Source organism: Balaenoptera musculus, chromosome 7, assembly GCF_009873245.2.
Source record: "Balaenoptera musculus isolate JJ_BM4_2016_0621 chromosome 7, mBalMus1.pri.v3, whole genome shotgun sequence".
Classification (NCBI taxonomy): Eukaryota; Metazoa; Chordata; class Mammalia; order Artiodactyla; family Balaenopteridae; genus Balaenoptera; species Balaenoptera musculus.
In genome coordinates this window covers 79,467,167-79,480,940 of record NC_045791.1, presented here as the reverse complement: position 1 = coordinate 79,480,940, position 13,774 = coordinate 79,467,167, and the positions used below count along the sequence as shown (strand labels likewise).

The 13,774-nt window shown below is 40.3% G+C and overlaps 1 protein-coding gene across 1 annotated transcript in view; it reads right to left on the bottom strand.

Moving 5' to 3' along the window:
• Positions 1 to 13,774, bottom strand: part of CDK15 (cyclin dependent kinase 15) — a 101,121-nt gene that overhangs the window by 38,391 nt on the left and 48,956 nt on the right. Inside the window, exon 10 of the mRNA XM_036858192.1 lies at positions 4,843 to 4,936. Coding sequence (XP_036714087.1) covers positions 4,843 to 4,936 — 94 coding nt within the window. The remainder of the gene's footprint in view (positions 1 to 4,842; positions 4,937 to 13,774) is intronic.

Genomic DNA, 13,774 nt, shown 5'->3' with positions numbered 1-13,774 from the left:
CCGCTTCACTGACTGGGAAACTGAAAACCAAAAATTGTTGATTTACTCCCTCCCTGAAGGCTCTTAAAAGGCAGCTAGTGAGTGCTGTGTTTGAAACCACAGTGGGCTGCAAGGGCTGTTTTCTGCCTTTGTTGGAATGGAAACTGAAGGCATTTTGATTAATGGCTTTAAAGTCTGCATCGTTTATTTTATTCTGATTTTAGAACCACATCTGGTATTATTTGCTAAAAATACTTATTGAAAGAATTAGATTTCTAAAAAATTGATTAAAAATCGATGACAGCCATTCAGATGTAAACACACACACACACACACGGAGGCATTTCAGAAAGATGGTAAAATAAAAATTCAGGACTTATTATTATGCCTTTATTCCTAAGTGTGAGATCTCAGAATAAATGTAAAGAAAAGTTGTGATTAGAGGTTGGGAGATGTAGACTAGACCATTATTTTCAAAGAAGCAATTCCTACATCAAGTATCATAGAACCCGAAATAGACCACCTTTAGTAAAACACAACTCAGGAGCCATTTGTAATGTTTGAATTTCCAAGCTGCTTGGGATGTAGTAGTGTAAGAGATAACACACCGCTGAATGTGGTTCTCTCTTTGTCCTCAGAGCACGGAACTACAGATGTGGTAACAAAACTGTGGCCTCTACCTGCTTGGACAGAACCAGGCGGGAAAAGAGATGTAATGAATCTGACCTCTTGGTGCCCATAAAGGAGAACTAAGCAATTTGGAACTATCTCCCGATCAGCACAGATGATTGAAAATCAACAATGAGCTATACAAGTCAATAAACCTGAGAAATAACCACGGGGCTTGTGGGGAGGGGACAATAAACAGAGAAGAATATTATGATTAAAAATGATAGAAGCTACAATATTCTCTTAACACTTTGTTCAAAGAGGTCACAAGTTCATGGAGTCAGAAAATCAAATATACTTTAAGATGCTAGAGACCCAGGGAGATAAATTATGAGACTTGCGTTACCACCTAACTTGAAGCTAGGGCTGGGTTCAGAACTCATGTCTACTAACACCAAGCCAGTGTTATTTCTAGTGTGTTTACTTGTTTTATATTTGTAATGAGTTGTCATAAATGTCAAAATAAAGTCCTTCTGATTTATTGCAGTGTGATAAGAATAATGGTAGACGTGAACATGGCTTCCTGGGCAGGACGTGTTGGACTCATTTGTTAAGACACATTTGTTTTGGCTGCATCACTCATGCTTTGGTACTTTATGTCCAGATACAAGTCCAAAATTTTCACTTACTGAATTACCTAAAACATCTTCAGATGGCCAGTGTCAGCCACTAAGACCAGTCCCGGAAACTTGAACCAATAACTAGAGAGCCATCAGGTCCTGGGAAACATCTAACTCATTCTTTCTGTCCTATGATTTCTAAGTGCTATGCTAAATGCAAAGAACTGTAAAATGATTGCTTTTAAGAACACGATCATTTAAAAATAGGAAGTAATGTAAAAAAATCAGTTTATATATAACTCTTCAAATATCCTAACAGCATACCTTATCTCAGTATTATAATTTTTATTAACTATCTATATATACATACATCTTTTTGCATCTATACATAGTTTATGTTTGTTTTACATATATTTACTTATATTACACCCATCACCCCACCTAGACTGAACAACAGGTGAAAGCACAGATCATGCATTTTTCCTATTCTTTCCATTTTTCCATGCCTTGTAACATCTTATAAGATAATGAGTGTCCAATAAATATTGTGTCCTGATTTAATGGCTAGGAAAAACTTTTCAAATGTGTAAAAGACCACTGCAGGGTCTGGTCTAGGCAGTGCTAGCTGAGCTTCCTCTAATGTGGACAAGAAGTAATATTAAGTGGGAGAACAGAACAATTAGGTGAACTATTAGGAAATGCCTGTTAACAGTTTGGTCATTGAAACATCTCTATGAAAATAATTTCTATGAGAGAGAAAGACAGCAAACATTTATCGAGCACTTATGGCACATGGGGCTTGTTATGCATTTGATCTTATGAAATTCTCACAGCAAGGTTAGAAAGTCATTATCGCTAGCCCCATTTAACAAATGAGGAGACTGAAGTTCAGAGGGACTACATAATTTGCACACGTTCGTCTCGCTAAAAAGTGGCTAGAATTCAAATGCTGGTCTTCGACTCTAAAGCCATTAATTACATTAGGCTGCCTCCAGTTTAGATGATGATATCATCCAGTGATACTTTTTGAAGGTAGCAGTTCTTGGTCTTGCAGGGGAGTTTTGAGAAAAAAAAAACTTTTGGCTTGAAAAATGTTTGTTTTTTTTTCATTTTTTATATTTATTTTTGGCTGTGTTGGGTCCTCGCTTCTGTGCGAGGGCTCTCCCCAGCCGCGGCAAGCGGGGGCCACTCCTCACCGCGATGCGCGGGCCTCTCACTATCGCAGCCTCTCTTGTTGCGGAGCACAGGCTCAGCAGTTGTGGCTCACGGGCCCAGTTGCTCCGCGGAACGCGGGATCCTCCCAGACCAGGGCCCGAACCCGTGTCTCCCGCACTGGCAGGCAGACTCTCAACCACTGCGCCACCAGAGAAGCCCGAAAAATGTTTTTATTTTTAGTTTGTGAATGCATCCCAGTTTTTCCTATGTTCCTCCATAATATTCCCAATGTTTCCAAAAGAAAGCTTAATGGCAGTGATTAATCTCTATAAAATGTCTTAATTTCACAAAGGACATTTTATTTTATTTTGACATTCACAAAGCACAATGTTTTCTGGGTCATGAATCTGTAGCACTAGACTGGTTTGCACAGAATATCTTCATAAAGGTGAGCCATTGACCCTCCAGACACTAGCAACTAACTCTTCCCTTTTCCTAAATGTTCCCTGAGGATTTTCCTCACCTTCATGTGTGTATTAAAGATAAACTCAGCTTTCTTTTTTAAATAAATGAAGGACTCCACAGTGGAGACACAATTCGAAAATGAGGCTTTTTTTTTTTTTTTTTTTTTTTTTTATATAATGACATTCTTTTTTTTTTTTTTTTTAAGTATTTGTTTATTTATTTATTTATGGCTGTGTTGGGTCTTCTTTCTGTGCGAGGGCTTTCTCTAGTTGCGGCAAGCGGGGGCCACTCTTCATCGCGGTGCGCGGGCCTCTCACTATTGCGGCCTCTCTTGTTGCGAAGCACAGGCTCCAGACGCGCAGGCTCAGTAACTGTGGCTCACGGGCCTAGTTGCTCCGTGGCATGTGGGATCTTCCCAGACCAGGGCTCGAACCCGTGTCCCCTGCATTGGCAGGCAGATTCTCAACCACTGCGCCACCAGGGAAGCCCGAAAATGAGGCTTTTATACCATTCCTGGAAAGGCAAAATATTTGGGGCCACTGAATCAAAATCATAAAGAAGTTTGAGAAAAGCCAAGTTTCCTCACCTGCACACAAAAATCCCACTCTGCGATATTTCCCAAGATACCTGATTGGGAAGCTGTTAGCAAGTATGCTCTAGATGCCTGCTTGAAGCAAGCAAACTTGAAAGGGAGCAGAATCCAGGATACAAGCGATACCCTCCCCCCACCCCAGTTTAAAGCACTTGACACATGCTACAATATGGATGGATCTTGAAAACATTACACTAAGTGAAATAAGCCAAACACAAAGAACAAATCCTGTTAAGATTCTACTTATAGGGCTTCCCTGGTGGTGCAGTGGTTGAGAATCTGCCTGCCAATGCAGGGGACACGGGTTCGAGCCCTGGTCTGGGAAGATCCCACATGCCGCGGAGCAACTAGACCCGTGAGCCACAACTACTGAGCCTGCGCGACTGGAGCCTGTGCTCCGCAACAAGAGAGGCCGCGACAGTGAGAGGCCCGCGCACCGCGATGAAGAGTGCCCCTGCTTGCCACAACTAGAGAAAGCCCTCGCACAGAAACAAAGACCCAACACAGCCAAAAATAAATAAATAAATAAGTTAATTAATTAAAAAAAAAAAAAAGATTCTACTTATATGAAAACCTAGAATGGGCAAATTCATGGAGACAGAAGGTCAATGAGAGGTTACCAGGGGCTCGGGGCAGGGAAAATGGGGAGCTGGTTGAGTGGATACAGAGCTTCTGTTTGGGATGATGAAAAAGTTTTGGAAATGGATGGTGGTGATGGTTGCACGGCAATGTGAATGCATTTAATGCTATGAACTGTACTCTTAAAAATGGTTAGAATGGTAAATTTTATGCTATATATATTTAACCACAATTTAAAAATCATCAAAAAAAAGACAGCAATATATAAATGACTATAGTACACGGCATATAAGCTACCAGGGACATAAAAATGAAGTACATAATGGTGCAAATGAGGGAGGGATAAATAATGAATAAAGAAATGGAAGCCCACACACAAAAGCACCCTGTTACCTTAGGAATCTGGTTTTGGAGAAGCATGATACACAGCATACTTCTCTCACACTAACACGGAAAGCCTTTGTTTTACCAGGGTTCTATGAAAATTCAGTGCCTTGTCTTCAGCTGACAAAGATCCGGGGCCAAATATATGGTAGACTTAGAGCTGGGAGTGGCAGGGCAGGGTTGTGTTTAATTAGTAATGGCAGAAATTGCCCTGGGAGGTTGAGACAATAATCACCGGGAGCAAGTGGATTCATGGGCTGCCACGGGACAACGGGGAGTTCCTGACCACTCGTTCCCAAGGTGCTTATGCCCCTGGCAAATACCACAGTTTCCACAACCCTTAAAATACGGCTCACTCTTTCAAAGCAGATGGACTGCTTCGTTTGTCTCTAAGGAAAATTTGGTTCAAAGTTTGTAATGCATATATTTTTTTCTTCCTAAGAGGAATTCTTCTCTTACCTTCCAGATCTTCTCCAGCTGTTCAAGGATGTTGGAAACCCCAGGAAACAAGGGTTGACCCTGGAACATTTCAATAAAGATGCAGCCTGCACCCCTAACAAAGAAATAAGAGTCAACCCAATACTTTCAAGGAACCCATACGTGCAAAACTGAACTACTAGCATTTCACCTCCCAAGAAATACTTTGAGGACAATTAGATAGGGGCCACATACTATGAAAAGTCTTGGCAGAAAAAGTCCCTATGTTAAACAAAAATAAAAACAGCCTGCAGCTTTTTGTTAAAATGAGACACAATGGGCATTTAGGAACACAGTGTAGAAAGCAAACATTTGAGTTCATTCAAGCTCATTAACAATCTATTTTATGAGAGGAGGGGAAAGTACTGAATCTCCAAACTGAATACCTTCTTTCACTGAAACTAAGATGCTATCATTGTAAGAAGCATCATTATTGTATGTACTTTTAAGAAAAAAAAAAAAAAAAAACCCCACAACTTAAACTGTGATGATCAGAATGTTTCTTTCATATTCATTGAAAGGGCTGTTACAAATTTAATTAGACAGATTATTTCACCATATATCATACTTGTACATCCAAAAAAAAAAACGGAATATTAAGTGGAAGAAATTGGTTTAGCTACTCATCAAACTTTTTGACATTCAGCATTTGACTCGGACTCTTTGATGTCTGTGTTTATCCATGGTATCGTCCTTTGACGGTATCGTCAGGAGTTTGATGATACAGCATTTCGTAAAATAATCCATAAAACAACCAAGAGTCATTGGTGCTGGGGCTCCTAAGCTGACCTTGCAGTTACGTGTTAGCCCACTTTTGACTCCAGCTTAAAGAATGTTGCTAAACATGTCTGATTCACGCCTTCTCCACAACCATTTGGTTCCTAGGGGTTAAAAAGAAAAAAAAAAAAAAAAAGAGGTCTCCTGTCTTCCAAGTTACTGACACCCATTCTGCAAGTTTTGATGCTGCCATGTTGGATGTCCACACATGTACAATGGTAACTACAGTCATAACTGAAGTATGGCTGACGGCTACTGTAAGATGCTACTGATTTCAAGACGCATCCTGATTTAACAGAGAATGTGCATCTTAAAATAGATTAAATAGGGAGAAATATAAATTTTCTTTCCTACTTAGTCAAACTGGAGAATAATTCCTCAGGAACAGTAAGAAGTAAGATTTATTTTGCTAATAATGCACATTTTTACTCTTTTTTAAAATTTTTATTTATTTATTTATTTATTTTTGGCTGTGCTGTGTCTTCATTTCTGTGTGAGGGCTTTCTCTAGTTGTGGCAAGTGGCGGCCACTCCTCATCGCGGTGCGCGGGCCTCTCACCATCGCGGCCTCTCTTGTTGCGGAGCACAGGCTCCAGACGCGCAGGCTCAGTAATTGTGGCTCACGGGCCCAGCTGCTCCGCGGCATGTGGGATCCCCCCAGACCAGGGCTCGAACCCGTGTCCCCTGCATCGGCAGGCAGACTCTCAACCACTGCGCCACCAAGGAAGCCCAACACATTTTTACTCTTACAAATCTTTATTTATTTATTTATTTATGGCTGCGTTGGGTCTTCGTTGCTGCACGCGGGCTTTCTCTAGTTGTGGCGAGCGGTGGCTACTCTTCGTTGCGGTACACATGCTTCTCACTGCGGTGGCTTCTTTTGTTTCGGAGCACGGGCTCTAGGCATGGGGGCTTCAGTAGTTGTGGCACATGGGCTCAGTAGTTGTGGCTCGTGGGCTCTAGAGTGCAGCTCAGTAGCTGTGACGCATGAGCTTAGTTGCTCCGCGGCATGTGGGATCTTTCTGGACCAGGTCTCGAACCCCTGTCCCCTGCATTGGCAGGCAGATTCTTAACCACTGCGCCACCAGGGAAGTCCCAACTCTTACAAATCTTTTGAGAATGGTTCAGGTGACTGATTACAGAGATTATCCCCATGGTCTAATACTTCCCCAGTTTTGATGCCAAATCCCTTTCACCATAACACATAATCTTGCAAACTCCCTTAATTGTCTAGAAGTTTTGCTATGGCATGATAAAGAAGAAAATTTCAGTAAAACATTTTATTATAGATCATCATATTATTAAAGATTTATTATGAAGTTTATTTTAAAATGGTCTTTAATATTATTCATACGTATTTATTACATATGATAAATTTTTACTTTTTCAATCTGACTGTAAACACATGCTATTTAACTTACTTTGTGTAGGAGAAAGCAGATTTCTTGATAAACAAGTTTAAGAATAATTTTGATCTTGTGTCTAGTTTGGGGAGAGAATATATATTAAAAGAAAGACTGACATTTAACTGTATCTTATCACCTCAAAAGACACAAAAACTATTTTCATGACCTAATATTTGGTTTGCATGTAAAATAATCAATTAGCTTATTCTTAGAATTTTGTATACTTATAAATAAGAGATATCAGACTAAGTTTTGCAGGTTGTTTTTTGTTTTTTTTCCTCAAACAACAGGTCGTCTTTATCCCTAGTTGTTAAAAAGCTAATTTAGATTAAATGGCCACCATATTTTCTTTTTACTGATTTTTCATGTACAAGAGACATCTTGATATGTGACACAAGAATTTTGGGAATTCCCTGGCGGTCCAGTGGTTAGGACTCGGCGCTTCCACTGCCGGGGCCCGGCTTCAATCCCTGGTGGGGGAACTAAGATCCCATAAGCCACGCAGCACGGCCAAAAAAAGAAAAAAGAAAAGAATTTTGATCAGGCAAATATAGCTTAAGAATCTGGTGCACAGTATCTTGAGGTGAATTTTTAGAATTATTATCATTTTAAGATTGCTTACTAGCTTGTTTTTAAATATCCATGGTCTTTTTGCTTCTTGCCTTTAAAGCAACAGATATAAAAGGTAAAAATTAAACAATACATGGAGAATAATAAAAGTAATAGGAAACTGCCAAATGGTTAAAAAACATCCTGGTTGCTAGTAATGGTCAACAGTGAGATAAGCCAGCTGAAAAACTGAGGTGGTGAATACCATCAAATGGTCTCCATCCACCTCCCCTCATGCCTTGTCTTTGCATACTTGAAAGGTCTCAAATCATTTCATTTTGAAGTAAAAAACACACACACACACACATATATTTATGTATCTGTATGTATAGAACACATGTAATTGTTTATTAACTGACACAAAATAGAAATGGAAATGTAACAGCTTTTGAAGACTTGAACCAACCCTCCATCCAGTACCCTACCACCTTCCAGAAACCCAGGGGCTCACAAATCACCAGAAGGCCTGCGGGCATTTTAAACAAGGTTCAAACCATAGTCATTGCTAGGTTTAAACCTGTAGTCCACTTTTTTCCCTCACCTCAAAAGGCTTTCATGGCTTAGAAAAAGCTTGTTGCCTTTTCATGTCCTTTCATACTGGTGGCTGTGGGGAGCCAAGAAGGAAGCCCTTTTCGTTACACAGTTTCTTAGTGCCCTTTATCTTCTGCACCACTAGGACAGTGTACACAATTGTATAAACATATTGGAGAAAGTTGGACTTTAAGGCCATTATGCAAGTACTGCAGTCTAACACAAGATATTTGCACAAAGAAATAAAATGCTAATATTTGGTTGAAATTCCCATTTGTATGTGCATTTGTATGGTTGGTGCCATATAGGCATTCTCTTGAGTCTTTCTTTTTAAGCTTCACTTAGGGGCAGGTTAAAACCTTTCTCACCTAACAATCTGGAGTCTAAGGTTATATATATATATATATATATATATATATATATATATATAGTGTGTGTGTGTGTGTGTGTGTGCACATGTGCAATGCACTTAGAACACTTACAAGACAAACAAAATTCCTAAATCAATTGTATTTCAGGACCTAGAATACCCGTATCATAAATATCAGTGCACTGGTAAGAAAATAAGGCTGTACGCCTTAAGTTTGAAAAGGAAAGATATTTTTCAGGTAAGCACTGTTCTTTAAAAACTATATGATTCATCTTCCTATTTTTTTCATTTATTCTTCAGAACTGTTTTTTTTCATTTGCTTTGTAAACAAGTAGTATGGCTTTCATATTTTTTATTTGCTTCTTAAACAAGTTGTGTGGCCATCATCTATTTTGCCCACCCCAGACTAGCCTTAAAGCAAACATTTTAAATAATCTGAACATTCAGGTCTAGATAGGGAACCAGCTCCTATTTCCTTTTATTCCTCTGTTTTGTTCTTAAATCTTCATTCCTGTGGCTCCTCTTACCCTACATATCTTTAGGCTTCTCAGAGGATTTCTGCTCTGTGGAGATACCCTTGGGGCAGCTCATGTAGATGAAGCGGAACTTCACATGCAGGAGAAAAAAAGACCTGGTGATATCAAAGAGTGAATCCTTCCAGAAGGGAGAGATGCAATGGGTCATTTTATTGCTCCAACTGTGGTTCTTCAGTCAAGTTAGACGAGACAGCTTACATATTTTCTGCTTTTTCTGGCTCTCTTCCTAGTCTTTTCTCTATTCTGAGCATGAACAAATTCTTCCATAAGAAAGAAAAAGATTCCTCAAATTCCTTAGGCAATCTCTGGAGAAATAAACCATCTCAGGAGTTTTAGGTTTTGGGAGGTGCAAGGAGTACATAAGAACATTGTTGGGAGAAGTGAATCAGTATTTCATTTTTCACTATTGACATTAATTCAGAACAGCATGACATATGGCAGTGACACGATATTTCCATTTGCTTTCCCTGGGCCACTCTTTATATTTGGAAGTTTGCAGCAAGAAATCTGACCATAAAGAATCTCTCAGGCAGTGACAACTTTCCATAGTCCTAAATCCAGCAGCTGCCTGCAGTTAGTTTTGGATAGAGGACTTGTCTACCAAAATAAATCCTTCTTTAAAACCCAGTTTACATGGTTCTGAAGAAGCTAGGGGCAGGACAGGAATAAAGACGCAGACGTAGAGAATGGACTTGAGGACATGGGGAGGGGAAAGGGTAAACTGGGATGAAGTGAGAGAGTGGCATGGACATATATACACTACCAAATGTAAAATAGGTAGCTAGTGGGAAGCAGCCGCATAGCACAGGGAGATCAGCTCTGTGCTTTGTGACCACCTAGAGGGGTGGGATAGGGAGGGTGGGAAGGAGACGCAAGAGGGAGGAGATTTTGGGATATATGTATATGTATGGCTGCTTCACTTTGTTATAAAGCAGAAACTAACACAACATTGTAAAGCAATTATACTCCAATAAAGATGTTAAAAAAAAAACAACCCAGTTTACTACAACATGGATGAACCTTGAAAACATTATGCTAAGTGAAATAAGCCAGACATGGAAGGATAAATATTGTATGATTCCACTTATGTGAGGTTCTAGCGTGGTCAAATTCATAGAGACAGGAAGTAGAATAGTGGTTGCTAGGGACTGAGGGGAGGGAGTAACAGGGAGTGATCGTTTAATGGGTACAGGATTCATTTTGGGATGATGAAAAGTTCTGGAGATGGATAGTGGTGATGGCTGTACTCAATGCCACTGAAATGTACATTTGAAAATAGTTGAAATAGTAATTTTTATGGTATATATATTTTAACACAATACAAAAAAGTAAAAACAAAACCAAAAACAGTGTAGTCATCCTAAAACACTGAGTTTTTCTCTTCACTGAAGTTGCTAATGCAATCTTTTAAGGTCTGAAAAAGTAGCAGAAAAAGAAGAAAAGATGTTGGGAGATTAGAGGATGCTGGTTGTAAGTGTTGGGAATAGCCATATGTCTTACTTGTATATTTTCCATAATCTAACTGTTTGCTCTGGGCTTCCCATGGACTCTGCTGTTCCCCAGGGTTTACTGTGAATGAGAGGCTCTTGCACTACATGTTATAATTAGTTTCATTGAGACAAAGGCTCTAATGCTCACCCACTGTCACCTGCCTCCTACAAAGGCATTCAGTTTGTACCCTACAGGGTTGCATGCCTGGCAAAATAGGATTTTTTTCCCTTTTCTTCTGTTGTAATCTTTTCCCTGCCCATTTCCCTCTTATCACTCTGAAAAGAAAAAAAAACGGGGAAGAGGAATCCCAGGGTAAACACCCAATATCTAACAGTTACATAGAGAGTGAACAAATATAGTAAACAGTGGAAAATGCCTATTATTCTATCTCTACATTACTTTTTGAGTTTTACTGGACAAACAACAATAATGAAATCAAAAAGTGTAATGACAATAACTTTAACTTACAACTGTATTTTTATTCTGTAAGTGTCATCATTATTCATCAATGGAATAACATACGTTTTTGTATATGTAGTAAAAAGTAAGGGATACATAGTTTAAAAGAGATTTAAAGAATTGGTACATGAGCTGAAGAAATTATCCAAATGTAGCACAGAAAGTCAAGGAGACTGAAAATATGAAAGAGAGGATAAGAACCATGGATGATAGAAAGACATAGTCTAATAATCTTTCATTGGAGCTCCAGAAAGAGAGAATGGAATAGAGGCAACACTCAAAAAGAAAATGGCTGGTGAAAAACATGAATTCATAATTGGGAGATGCACAATATGCAACAAGCAGGGTAAGTAAAAAAAAAATCCACGCTAGACACTTTATAGTGAAAACTGCAGAGTAACAAAGGCAAAGAAAAAATTCTTTAAAACATCCAGAGAAAATGGGAGAGCACCTGAAAAAAGGGAAAGACAATAAGGCCAAAAGTAAACCTCTCTACAATTAGGCTGAGAGCAATCTTCACAAGAGCAGCAATGGAAGACAAAGCTGGGGAAATGGTATCTCCAAAGTTCTGAGAGAAAATAACTGTCAATCTACAATTAAAACCTTAGCATGACTACCTTTCAACAATGAGAGTTTACCTTAAGAAACAAAAGCAGAGGAGATTAACCAAGATGGCGGAGTAGAAGGACGTGCTCTCACTCCCTCTTGCGAGAGCACCAGAATCACCACTGGCTGCTGGACAATCATTGACAGGAAGACCCTGGACTTCACCAAGGAGGATACCCCGCGTCCAAGGACAGAGGAGAAGCCACAGTGAGACGGTAGGAGGGGCGCAATCAGAGTAAAATCAAATCCCATAACTGCTGGGTGGGTGACTCACAGACTGGCGAACACTTATACCACAGAATTCCACCCACTGGAGTGAAGGTTCTGAGCCCCACGTCAGGCTTCCCAACCTGGGGGTCCGGCAACGGGAGGAGGAATTCCTAGAGAATCAGACTTTGAAGCCTAGAGGGAATTGATTGCAGGACTTTGACAGGACTGGGGGAAACAGAGACCCCACTCTTGGAGGGCACACACAAAGTAATGTGTGCATCGGGACCCAGGGGAAGGAGCAGTGACCCTGGGGGAGACTGAACCGGACCTACCTGCTGGTGTTGGGGGGTCTCCTGCAGAGGCGAGTGGTGGCTCTGTTTCACCGTGGGGATAAGGACACTGGCAGCAGAGGCTCTGGGAAGTTCTCCTTGGCGTGAGCCCTCCCAGAGTCTGCCATTGACCCCACCAAAGAGCACCGGTAGGCTCCAGTGTTGGGTTGCCTCAGGCAAAACAACCAACAGGGAGGGAACCCAGCCCCACCCATCAACAGTCAAGTGGATTAAGGTTTTACTGAGCTCTGACCGCCACAGCAACAGGGAGGGAACCCAGCCCCACCCATCAACAGTCAAGTGGATTAAGGTTTTACTGAGCTCTGACCGCCACAGCAACAGTCAGCTCTACCCACCACCAGAGCCTCCCATCAAGCCTCTTAGATAGCCTCAACCACCAGAGGGCAGACAACAGAAGCAAGAAAAACTACGATCCTGCAGCCTGTGGACCAAAAACCACAGTTACAGAAAGATAGAGAAGATGAAAAGGCAGAGGGCTATGCACCAGATGAAGGAACAAGGAAAAACCCCAGAAAAACAACTAAATGAAGTGGAGATAGGCAACCTTCCAGAAAAAGAATTCAGAATAATGATAGTGAAGATGATCCAGGACCTCGGAATAAGAATGGAGGCAAAGATTGAGAAGATGCAAGAAATGATTAACAAAGACCTAGAAGAATTAAAGAACAAACAAACAGAGATCACCAATACAATAACTGAAATGAAAACTACACTAGAAGGAATCAATAGCAGAATAACTGAGGCAGAAGAACGGATAAGTGACCTGGAAGACAGAATGGTGGAATTCACTGCTGCAGAACAGACTAAAGAAAAAAGAATGAAAAGAAATGAAGACAGCCTAAGAGACCTCTGGGACAACATTAAATGCAACAACATTCGCATTATAGGGGTCCCAGAAGGAGAAGAGAGAGAGAAAGGACCAGAGAAAATATTTGAAGAGATTATAGTCGAAAACTTCCCTAACATGGGAAAGGAAATAGCCACCCAAGTCCAGGAAGTGCAGAGAGTCCCATACAGAATAAACCCAAGGAGAAACACGCCGAGACACATAGTAATCAAAGTGGCAAAAATTAAAGACAAAGAAAAATTATTGAAAGCAGCAAGGGAAAAACGACAAATAACATACAAGGGAACTCCTATAAGGTTAACAGCTGATTTCTCAGCAGAAACTCTGCAAGCCAGAAGGGAGTGGCATGATATACTTAAAGTGATGAAAGGGAAGAACCTACAACCAAGATTACTCTACCCGGCAAGGATCTCATTTAGATTTGATGGAGAAATCAAAAGCTTTGCAGACAAGCAAAAGCTAAGAGAATTCAGCACCACCAAACCAGCTCTACAACAAATGCTAAAGGAACTTCTCTAAGTGGGAAACACAAGAGAAGAAAAGGACCTACAAAGACAAACCCAAAACAATTAAGAAAATGGTCATAGGAACATACATATCGATAATTACCTTAAACGTGAATGGATTAAATGCCCCAACCAAAAGACATAGACTGGCTGAATGGATACAAAAACAAGACCCATATATATGCTGTCTACAAGAGACCCACTTTAGACCTAGGGA